The following is a 12,817-nucleotide window of genomic DNA, read 5'->3' on the forward strand; positions in this document are numbered from 1 at the left end:
TCACAGAGTTACTTAAATCTTATTATTCACAATAATCTGATTATAAGAAAGCGTGTAATCGCGCTGAATGCTGGTGGACAGAACAAGAAGTAATTCAGTAATCAGTCAGGCATCAAAGTGTTTGTGTGTCAGGTTGGGCCAGTTGTTTGAACAGGGTGATTGGACTTCACGCTGCCCCAGTGGGGTGATTAGACCCGCATTGATCTGCTGCTACACTGACACACACGCGCACACACTTCTAGGAAAAGAGTCCTTATCGCATCATCCCATGAGCAGCCTGAGCTGGGCTGCTCTATCGATTGCCAGCAAAACAAGACCACACAGGCCTGTGGCATGAAAACACACACACTCACGGATATAAATGTGCACACGAGCAAAGCGCTGTCCATAATAATAAATGTCCGTATAGCAGACGCATGCTTGCACATACAAACACAACGGCAAACAAAGGCACACAGTCATAAACACAGTCAGTCAGAAACATGATGCATCCTTGTTTTCATCTTGCCCTGGAAGTGAACTAGCAGCATTGCAGAACTTTTAGAACTGAAAACAAGAGGAAATTCTTAAAATAAACCTCTGTGTTCCCAGAATTGCATAAGCAGCCTAGTTAGGCACAGAGCTGCAGATGGAGAGTCTGAGGCAGATAAACACAGAGCTGGCAGAGTTTACAAGTTTCTCTTCAGCTCTCTCCAGTTACACAAACCTCAATGGAAAGATAAAGGGAAGAACATAAGTTGGGTGCGTTTCAGCGCGCTACCGTTTTCTGGCCTTGAAGTGGGAGCTGAGATGAGTTTCATGGGTGGGATCTGTTTTGAAGTTGGAGGTTACCTTGTGGTTGTGGGTGCACGGTCCTGTCGAATTAGCGAAGCTAAAATAAAACGTTCTATGTTTTTAGTTCTGCCACCTGGCTTCTCGAAATAGACTCCATACTAAATTCAGAAAATGTGTGTGTTCTTAAAATACATAAAAAATTCTGTTCACTTTGCCAAAAGGGCAAGAATGATACTCACGTCCTGTCCTGAGGGCACCATATGTCAGGCTGCTGTATTTAGACGTATTTTTAGTCTGTTTCCAAAGCCTCCTCAGTTTGTTTAAATATTATTTTTATAGCATATGCCAGGCCTGGGGTGCTTTTGCTTCACTCATGTATGGCACAAACGGAGATCTATGGTTAATTTATCTTGTTATACTTATGTCTTATACTGCTGTATATCGTCAGATGGCAAAAACTGGTTGTTTCTAAACACCTAAAAATGGAGCGACATGGACATGTAGCAATTATGTATACATTTTTAGATTTATTTGTATTCTTTGCAAGCTATATAGAAACCTGTTTAGTCTGAAATACAATATAAAGTGCTCTGTAAACCTACAGTTACCAGATGCCAACTATTAGCTATAACGCTAATAGCTTAAAAAGCTTTTCCTGCTTCAGTGCAGCTAGCTAACAATAAAGAACTGCTTACTGATTAAGAAACAGAGTGAAAGTGAACTGTATATACTTGTTAACATAAAATTCAGTGTTGGAGCCAGGATTGGTACAAAAGTGATCCCCTTAGACTGTTTTTTTTAGTTTTAGTTTTCTTTATTTTCCCCTGAGCTAGTTCTGTCACGAGTTAGCTAACATAAGCTAATGTGAGTCTGCTAGCAACAACCAACCCAGTGACATTGCATTCTTTACTGGCACAAGAGGGCACTACACACGCTCTCAAACCTTTAACTTCAAACACTTATTTATTAAATCCATTTTCACCGACAGTTTTCAAATCTATGACAGTTTTATAGAGCACGGTGTAAATTATGGTGTAAATTCTGGTGTAAATTACCTTCTATACATTTGATGCGTCATGTCGACCTTAAGGACTTCATTTCCAGTTCTTCACTCTGTATTTAGTGGTGACTCAAAGAAAAGTCTGTAATTTACACAAATGTTGGTGACCGTTAAGTTATGTGCCAAATCAAAATAATTTGGCTATAGAATCTTTATTTTAAAAGCACATAGATGTTAATAAATGCTCATCATAGATGTTAATAATCACTGTATATGTGACGATGTTCATACAAAACCCAGCCGCTAAGGAGGAGATGGGATATATACAGACATATATGCATACATGCACTATAATCATTAAAGATTTAATCAAAGTCCTCAAACAGTTTGGTCAGCTCCTACCTTTTGACTCGTTAATATGTATCTTAATAAATTATTCCTCAATTTGTGTAACCTAAATTATTCTAATGACTCAGTTTAGATGTGATTCTGATTTCAGGGTTTCCACTAATGTATTACAAGCCTGTCAGATCAAAGTTGGGCCTAGGGATTGGCGAATCTTCTTATGTAACATACATTTTATAACATGTTTCTAGATATAAGCTTCAAGTTAACTAATGAATGTTCTTAATGCATGGCCAATATTTTGTTTAAAGCAGGGATTGTTCAACACTGGTTTGTTTACATGCAGACTGCAATTGGCAATAGGAGCTCCAGATGTGCCTGTTCAGTTAGTGGAAGTTGAATGTGGTCATTGCTGCTGCTAAGTTGGGTATTTTTCAGTGTACTAGCTCAATATTAAAGACCCTATTAGCAGAACAGCCAGCTTTGATTAACAACTCCTCTGAGAGAGTCTTGTTTAAGACCGTTCAAATAGTGACTGACCCGAGAGAGTCACAACTGTCACTCTCATCAATATTCCCGCCCCTTAGTGACACTGCTTGACCGTCCAGGGGTCACTGCAGGTCAGAGTTCAATGCTAATGAGCCTTAGGTTCCTTCACATTGTTGTGCCAAGCTCTGGGACTCTAAGTGCTTGGAGGATTGATAGAGGCAGATTTGACTCCAATAGATAAACGGAGGAGGATTTATGGGGCTGACCACTGGGCAGTGGAGCCTGACTGTGACCATGGAGCAGCCTTGGTCACTTTACAAAGTCGCATCATTGACATTGAAGCAAAGTATGTGTGTGGTAGGGGGAGGCTCTTGACTGAGGTTTCACAATGATGCACCTTACTTCTCAAGCTCATTTTAGAAAATCAATTATAGCCATTTGGAAAATGGGTTAATCACTCAGTGTGTCTAATCTCAGGATCCGTCTGTTATGAACATGATGTCATGTATTTTGGCACTTAAAGAACCTGTCTGTCTGTGCAGTTTGTTCTAGCGTTTTGCAGTTCATCATTCAGTAGGACTACATGTGAGTCATTACCTGCATTCACTTTCCATAAATCTAATGACAGGTTTTTACTGCATTCGATAAATGGCCCCTCTGAGCTTGGAGACCTTTACAAATGCATATGCTGATCTGGAAATGTTTAAACAGTAAACATGCCTTCTGTGGTTAAATGGAAGGAACAGGGATGCACTAATCAATGCTCGTATAAAATGTAGCAAATAAATATAGCTGTATACGTTTTTAGAATTTATATTAGTAAGATAATGCATACAAATGGAGCAAGATAAATAAAAATGCTTTAGTTGTTCATCGAATTTATTTGCATCTAATTTAGACCAAAATACCCCAAAGGTGGAACTGAAACTCAATTTTTGAGGCTGTATCAGTTATAAGTGGGGTCTCTGTCTGCGAGTTAAATTAGCTCATATGTCAGTGAAAACATGGCACTTTCATGTTGTATTCACTTTCCTAAAAGCAATGTAGTACTATATTCGTTTGTCCCTTTTATAAGTCTAAACTGACTTGGCAAACTTGTTGCTTTTTGATGTTAAGAACCGTAGGTCTCAGTCATACAGGCCTAGAGATGGATCAGTGGATCAGTCGGAGGAAGGGAAAATTGTTGATTCTTCAACGTGTTGGCAAGTGGTTGCTTGAGATTTCTGGCTTTTGCAATGTGAAATAAATTGCAAAGATAGTGCAAGGCTGAAAACCTAATTGTGATTGGTTTGGTTGCGAACAGATTGCTGCAGTTGCCTGCAGTTTGCATGGAAGATGCCAACTTGTTTGCAAACACTTGCCAACTACTTACTAAACAGATTTTCCCTGCACCATCATATGCATCTTTGCCACCAACCGTGAGTGACTTCCAGAAACCATTTGCCAACTGGTCAGAGACTTGTGGTTGTCAGGGTATCGTTGACCAGTTTCTAGGCCACTGAACTGCTTTTGAGGTCATTGTATATTCATCCCACGCAGTGAATGTAACTGTAGCAGCCATTGCATTAGTGCTGTGTGCGTCATACTTGTCTCTGTGTCTTTACAGCTCAACCTCCACCTCTTAAGTTTACAAGGAACTTCCATTCATTTCTGATTTATTCCTCCTGACCCCTCTCCATGTTTTCTTATCTTCACAAAGCTGGTGCTGATTTTTGGTTCCTGTTGAAACTTCTCAACCTGCACTATTGACATTTCTTCCCCTCATTACCTCCATCAGACAGATTTATGTCTGAGATGCACAGAGTTGCACGTTTGCAGAGAGTTGCTGTTTCTAAAATTCACTTTGTGTTCAGTTTGAATACACTTTCACTAAAGGAGTTGTTTTTTTTTTTCTTAAATGATGAGAAGTTTGTGCAGATAGCGTGACCCAGTTTAGACGCACACAAAATTAACAAATAGCAAGAAACAGACAAATAAAGAGAAGCGTTGATGCCGTTTGATGCGAGCTCCGAGAGATAGCGTTTTTTTTTTTCCTCTGGATGTTTCTCTGTTAAATCAAAGCACATTTCATTATCGCAAATCATTCGGTTTCCTGTGTAGTTTAAACATTTCTACACAAAGTCTGCTTTTTGAAATTGGACCACATACATTCTGCTTTTTCCTCAACAAAGCAGGAAAAAAAGAAACTGAATGTAAGAGGGAAAAACAGGAAAACTTGAGTGCTAATTAAAAGAAACCAACATTTTTGAAGCTTTTCCTACTTTTCGTTCGGAACGTCTTGCTTAAATCCCATCACGTCGGTGGTAGCGAGTCAGCGTTGAGTCTTTTTTTGACATTCAACGTTAGCAGAGGTAGAAGGAATGTGTCAGACAGAGAGTCAGCAGAGAATAGCTGATAGTTTAGGATAAGTAATAAAAATGAATTAATAAAGATGAACACAAACTCAGATTATTGAACGTGTGGATGAGTGTGTTTGAGCCTGAAAGAATATTTGTTTGTGTGTCTAGGACAATTGGAGTGATCGTTTTTCATCTGTCTACACACACACACACACACACACACACACACACACACACACACACACACACACACACACACACACACACACACACACACCCCGACCTCTGCCAGTTCCTTCTTTCCTTCTCTATTCTGACCACGTTAGACCAGGACCCTGTTGTTGACCCTCCAAAGAGAGATTGATTACATGAAAGGAGAGAATTTTGTTTGCCTTCCCTCTCCAGGTTTTCACCCTGCTCTTTCTCTGTCACCATCTCTTGGCTCTCTCCTCAGCTTTCCCCCCCCCCCCCCCCCTTCTTTCTGTTTACTTCACACTCTGCCTTTTTATTTTCCCCTTGACTTTATTTTCTCCTCTGTCGAGTTGCATTTGGAAACACTCCACCGTGGGTTTTACCTCCACAAATACCCGTCTGCTCCCTTTGGGGTGGATTTTAAACGCAAGAGGCAGCATAAAAGTCCAAATTAGTTTCTTTCGAATTGTTTTATTGTGGAATCAGACCCACTGTTGTTTCCCTCTCCCTTTCTCTGGGCTGAGGGGTTGCGGCGAGTGTTCGCATGGGAGTGTTGAGGCAACAGCTGGTCATATGTAAATGCTCTCTGCGGGTGGGTGTGAGACTTGGGCATCTTGCTGGGGTGGCTGCGTGTCCACCCTCAGGGTCTATGAGTCATTCTAAAATAAATGGGAACCCTTGAAAAGAGATCAGTGTTTTTTGTCTGGTCGTGTTTTCCAAACACTTTGTCTTTCTCATCATTTCCCGTGTCGTTTCTCTTCGCATATACATTAGCCGTGCTCAATCAGGAGTCATTTTCTCTTTGTTTTCTTTCAAAATATCTTCTTTGGGTGTCACGAGATGCTTTCAAATGAATTTTTATTCATTTCGGTTGTGCCGGCGCCTCAGGGGCCTGTCTAACCATCACAGTTTTTCTGTCTAGAAACGATGGAGGCCAAATGTTTAGCGAGGAAGACAAAAGCCAACTCTGTTTCCATTTTCTTTTCCTCCTCTGGTCTTCTGATTTCATCTCTTCTCATCACCCACAGTGGGTTTGGAGTTGAGAGAGCTAATATAATATTGATTCTTTTCAACAGCGTACCACACGAAAGACAAACACAGATGGAGCCGACGGCATCCTCTCATTATCTTTGTCTCTAACGCCCATGTCTCTCATCACAGATACACCTCTATTGGTGAGGAGCAGCAGCGACTCTGCATTGGCCCCGCCCCTTGAGACGACAGCCACACCTCCACCTGATAAGCAAAGCAGCGGATCTCTTGAACCGGTGAGTTACACAGGAAATAACTTCAAAATTAGATTTTTTTTGTTTCTCAGTGAAACTGATGTGTGCCGTTACCTTTGGCCAACTAAACGTGATGAGAAAATAGGCTGTTAGATATTCCGATTATTTATATTAGGTATTCTTGTCTTCCTCATTTCATTGCTTTCTAAAAGGAGCAATAAAAGAGCTCCATCAGAAATTCAATGTTCACTCTCCATTGATTAAACTCCTGCAGGGTAAAACTAGTTTTTCAGTGAAAGCAAGAGAACAGTAAATAAATATGAGAGATGAACATATTGTATTTCCAGTTGCATATTTGGTCTCTGCCTTTCACTCACTGAAGACAAATGGAGAAACCTCTTGAATATCCCTCTTGTGGTCCAGCTTTCTGCCCCAGGCATTACTTTGAAAGGATCAGCTTTTCAAGCGCTCGGCCTCTTTTCGAAACGGGCCGCCATTAAGGCCGACTTTTTTGTCCTCCGTGGGTTATTGAATGTGCGTGGAGGACTAGATCGAGGTGAGGTCACACTTGTATGTGTGTGTCAGGAAAACTCAGGTAGCGAGAGGGAGGGAGGAGAAGGAGCCCTGCTGTTTACTCCTGCTGTGTTCAACTCAGCGGTGACTAAGCAGAACACAGGCATCAGTGGGCATCGTGTAAACACAATGACAGAGCCCGTATTTTCTGTCCAAGAAATGTCGGGCCTCGTGTGCTTCAAACAGCACGCCTGGACCAAAGTGAACAGGCTCATTATAGATGATTTAAAGTGTCCTTAGAACTGTTTACATAAATCCACATCTCTTTGCTGCATGACAGATGAATCCCTGCTTTCGACTGCTGCAGTCTTATTTAAACCCAGACAAAAACAAGGCCTGTAAAGATGTTGTTTTTAAAATGTGACTCTTTTTAACAGTGTTTCTTTATGTTGCTTTGTCATTTAAAGCCACACCAGTGGCTTGGCTCTATGGACAGCAATGGCTGTAGGCTCTTTTCCTACCAGGAAGTCACATTTTGCCTTTTTGTAAGAAGCTGCAACCTTACAGAGAGGGTCTTTTTTTTTTTTTTTTTTTTTTTGTTGGGTATGCAGTAATATCAGATACAGGAAGAAAACAGTCTGGTCTGACAGAGCATATAAGTGTGCATGGAGTCCTGTGAGAATGAGTTTTTACTGTGTACTCCCTTAAAACATAAGTACACTCTTACCGCTTCCATAGGAATTAATAGGTTACGTAATCAAATGATCATCAGCCAGTGTGAACACCTCTATAAAATAAAAGTTTTGGTAGTTAGTTGGTTGTGAGAATTCAGATGGGTGTTAACATAGTGCCACAATCTCCTAACAGCAATTTCACACCAAGGTCAGACGGTGCAATGCTCAGAGCCATTACAAAAAACCTGAGACCAAACCACATGACTTCTGAAACAATGTTCTTTGTCCAGATGAGACCGAATTTGAGATGCTTGGGTATAATGAGCAAGACCACGTTTGACCAGAAGTAAAAAAAACAAACAAACACTACTAATCAGCACAAATGCTTCATACCAACTGTAAAGCACGGTGGTGGATGAGTCATGATTTGAGCTTGCTTTGAGGGCTTTGCAGCCACACGACGAGGGCACTATCAACTCCTTTTGTATACCAAAATATTCTAGAATGGATATTAAATGTGAGGCCATCTTCGACCAAAACAGGCACAGCTTGTTGACATCATCAACATGCGCTATCGCGATAGAGCGGTACAGTCAAAATCTCTATCGTTGGCTAAATTTATATAGTTTCTATCGTATATCGTTTATATCGCCCACCCCTAATGTCATGTATCCCTTTGTGCATTCTCCTCCCAGGAAGCACCCTCACCTCAGTATTTTCCATAGTGAGAACATAGTGAGTCTGATGTGGAGCTTTGGTGCTATTGTGAGAAAGGGTGACTGCAAACAGTGTCCCCACATGAACTGCCCAACTTGTCTTTTGTTTATGTGTACAAATAAGACGCTTAAGAGTAGTTGTGCTCCTGACTTTGAGGATTTTCTGGCCTGTTTTTCCAGTGCCACCATGGATTTGAGTGATTCAGAGTGAGATGACCTTTTGAATGGATTGCTATGGGACCTGCTGCAGACAGTGATGCTCCCTTATGAATGAGCTGTAATAAACTGTTATCTGACAGAATACCAGCAAAACTTTCACATTACCGTTGGCTATACTTTGTGCTTAGCAATATTGGTCAAATACTCTCAACTAAGATGACAATTACAAGATAAACTTTTACTCAGTATCAGTGGATCTAAGAACAGTCTGACAGAGATGTGACCTCTAGCTCTTGAATTAATTTCCAACATAAACCACTTTTCTTGACCGAGATTGAGTGAATTTGATTATTAAAGATATCCAGCTCCAGAGAAAGGTGTTGGAAAAGGCAGCTTTTGTTGTTTTTTTTTTTATAACCCATGACTCACATTTAAGTAATCATCATCTGTATCATCTTTAAGCACTTGGCCTTGAGACTGTTGGTTTAATTTTTTTGACTTACTTTGTAGGATGTTTAAGAGTAGAGGCAGAGCCTTCAGCTTTCAGGCCTCTCTTCTGTGTAACTAGTTTCCAGTTTGGATTTGGGAGACAGACACTACTCTAGTCTCTACTTTAAAGATTTGTCTTAAAGTTTTTTTTCACCTGGATCAAGTGACCCTGAATCCTCCCTTAGTTACGCTGCAACAGGCCTATGCTGCTGGCAGCTTCCCAGGATGCACCAAGTTCTTTCTTCTCACTAGAGATGGACCGATCCGATATTAAGTATCGGTCCGATACTGTACTAAATTACTGGATCGGATATCGGAGAAAAATAAAAAATGTAATCCGATCCATTAAATATCACGAAAGCACCTCACAAAACTTGCAACACGCCGTAACTCACCTCAGAACGTTAGCACGTCGGAGCAGTATGCATCACGTGATAGAGCAGCTGTGGCATGCGGGACCTGTCGGTGGTCTGGATAGCATTTGGAGCTTCGCTAGCTACCCGGCATTTCATCTCCGACAAAGTTATCCCGAGAGAAGTAAAGCAAGTGTGTAAGTCCATCTCTGAATGTTTGTAAAGCATTCCTGTGTTAAGCTTAACAAGCGACTGCCTCTTCTTGCTGCTACTTCGATCATGAAACTGCTTAACGATCAGCTGATCGGCTTTTCTGTCGCGAGTCCGTCTCTCTTGTTTGTTTTTGGCCCACTTTGCACCAGAAAGAGTAAACCAGCGGCTGAACAACAGCAGCACGTTTAAGCTTGATAAGCTGTTGTTAGAATTTATTTAATATTACTTTCTACTCCAGGATCTTTTTCTCGCAGCTGACGGCTGGTAACTGTGCAGGGGCGGATCTAGCAAAGTTTAGCCAGGGGGGCCGATAGGGCATTAACAGGGAAAAGGGGGCACAAAGACATACTTTTCTTTCTTATTCTCATTTAAAATGTCTAGCTTTCAATAAATAATTATCTGACAGCCAAAGTTTTAATTTGATGCAAAATGAATAGAAGTCCATTACTGTATTACTTACTAGGATATATATATATATATATATATATATATATATATATATATATATATATATATATATATATATATATATACACACATACCCTAGTAAGCTATAGTACTTTTTCCTTTGGGAAGGTACCATCTGTGCAGTCTGCAATTTTGTTGAAGAAAGATGTTGAATCTATTTAATATTTCTTGAAAAATAATTGATTTCTGTGCATTTTTTTTTCACACTGCATCAAATTAAGGTTGATTACGTCGATTAAGCATCATGAGGTGGAGCGTGAGGGGTGGTTCCCTATTTTTTATTTATTTATTTTTGTTGTTGCTGGGAGTTGGAACCCTATTAGTTAGGTTGCTTAATATTTATGCTAAGTACTCTTTAAAATACCAGAATAGGGAGGATGGTGTAGGTTTAAGTTTATTAGATTGATCAGTATTGCTGAACTATGAAATATTTTTTTTGCATACAGGTATAACAGAATAGCTTTAGTGTAGTTGTTGCTTTAAACTTGAGTATGAACTTATACAAAATGCAGCAAGATATTTAAAAAACAGTTTTGTTGATTAAAAAACACTATATCGGATTCATATCGGTATCGGCAGATATCCAAATTTATGATATCGGTATCGGTATCGGACATAAAAAAGTGGTATCGTGCCATCTCTACTTCTCACTAGCCTTTTTTTACTTGCCGTGTTTATAAATTGAATTGAAGTCAAATTGACTTGAGTTAAGCATTGAATGGTGCTCTCCCTTTCTGATCCACGTGAACTTACTAAGATCAGAAAACCGTTTTTTTTTCAGCTGCTCACACCCGGGAGCTTCAAGATTTTTATTTGTGCTCTTGAGTGCGTTACCGTGAACCTTAACTCCTGCTTATTCACTCATGTGTTTCTTTAGCTGTTAAAAGATTTGCAGGGTAAGAATCAGGGATTAGTCTTAAAGTAATTAATGATTGCTCACGGCTGCAGTAATCAGTAATCTGATCAAGACCTGCGATCCAGCCTGTGGAATTTATGTATGATGTAGGCGACGTGTGGAGGAGGAAAGGGAGCCTTAGTGTCGTGTGTGTGTGTTTGTGTGAAAGCTTGTGAGGCCGTCACAGCTCTTGGGCATATTGAGTCCTCGGCCTGATGGACTCCTTAGATCAATACGCTATCACTTCATCCTCCCTCATCCACTGTACCAACTCCTCTGGAAACCCCCTTACTCTCATCCACACACTCACTCACTCAAATCAACACACACTTAAATCAACACACATACACACTTTTGTCCCTTTCTGTCTTGAAGTAGGTATTGAAAGCTAGATAAAGTCTAATTCAGCCTGATAAGGTGATAAATATGCATCCTGCCCCTTTAATTGATTTCACTGCCTGCTATGGTGAAAGCTAAGGTTGTTCCACTTCTCTCTCTTTGACTCGCATGCAGCACACACCTCTCTTAGCCTTTCCCTTTATATCTGAAGAGCTAATGAAACTTGCAAAAGGCTGAACAGTGCTAAACATGCAGTCGGCCCTTTAATTGATCCAGACTTCCTGCTATGTTCGTAGCTAATAAATGAGACATTTAATGCTACCCCGCTAACTGCAGGAGCTGTTGCTTTTTCTCTTGCTCCTCTCACCTTTTGCACTCTCCCTTCTTATAATGCTTGGATAATATTTCTTCATTCACTTTTTCTCTCTCACGTTTTTGTCTCATTATTAATATGTCGAGGTGTAGCAGTGCAGTTGAACAGTCATTCGTACTTTATCGTGTTCATCTGGTGTTGACGTTTCCAAAGCTTCAGCATTTAGCGGTGCATTTGTGTGTTTTTTTTTAAAGACAATGTGTGAGAAAGCGCACAAGCAGCGGCAGTCAGTTGATGTGATGGATATGACGAGGGTCAGGGGGCACCGGCGAGCACATCGAAACTGTGATCCCACGGTTACACATTCCCCTACACGTGCACGCACGCTATTTCTCAAACTAGGCTGCTACAGGAAATACACGGAAGAGGCACACACACCTCATTACTCATCTGTCTGACAACAACAGCTCACACACACAAATATCTCATCTCTCATATGTCTGCGCACCGCCCTGTCACTCACAGCGTCGACTCTGCCTCCAAACAGAAACGTGTTTGGCGCCGTGCGGCACAATAACAGAGAAGACAACCTGTTAGTCGTGCTTAGGCAGCTTTTCAGACAGGTTTCGCAAATTATTTGAGCGTTCGTCCTGGCACCACAAAGCCTGCCACATTTTAATCACTCAGAGAGGAAACTAGATTACATAATGATTTCTTAAAGAAAAACAAGTGTCAAAACTGCACTTGAAGCATCTGAAACATTTAAAGTTTTGATTTTCATCAGGTTTTTAAAAAAATTATATATTCATATGGGATACCCAGACAATAGCAGCTGAAGAGACGGTGCTGAAAGGAGCTTACGTGATAGCACAAAGAGTAAGCACAAGCTGAAGCGTTGGAAGTATCACTTTAACCATAAGTGATAAAAGGCGCTGTCCGTTTTTAAGCTAAGACAGAAGCTGAAGTGTCAATCGGATGTGTAAGCTCAGAGGGGGTTTAGATGTTATCAGAGCTAAACAATACTTGAATTTTAATGCTCATTATCTTATGCTTGTGGAAAAGGACTGTGGCTTCATATAATATTCTTTTAAAAATAGTGAAAGAAGCTGAATATGAACTTTAATCAGTCAGAAGTAAACAAAGTGTTTGCTGATGGGACATTATTGTACACTGGTGTAAAAAAGGTAAAGATAAGTGTTAAAATAACGAATAGTGCTGATCACACTAAAGTCATCAGTGTGAGGTGCAATGAAAATCTTTTACAACTCAAAAACCTGATTTTAAAATGAGCTCCCCTTCATGGGTGTCTCCTAATGCGCC

The 12,817-nt window shown here is 40.4% G+C and overlaps 1 protein-coding gene across 2 annotated transcripts in view; it reads left to right on the forward strand.

The window, feature by feature from the left end:
* The window catches only part of pard3ba (par-3 family cell polarity regulator beta a), a 195,401-nt gene that overhangs the window by 41,283 nt on the left and 141,301 nt on the right, over positions 1-12,817 (forward strand). For both annotated transcript variants that reach the window (XM_004552659.3, XM_004552660.3), the window contains exon 4: positions 6,301-6,407. In XM_004552659.3, coding sequence (XP_004552716.3) covers positions 6,301-6,407 — 107 coding nt within the window. The remainder of the gene's footprint in view (positions 1-6,300; positions 6,408-12,817) is intronic.

The sequence above is a fragment of the Maylandia zebra genome, linkage group LG23, assembly GCF_041146795.1.
Source record: "Maylandia zebra isolate NMK-2024a linkage group LG23, Mzebra_GT3a, whole genome shotgun sequence".
NCBI lineage: Eukaryota > Metazoa > Chordata > Actinopteri > Cichliformes > Cichlidae > Maylandia > Maylandia zebra.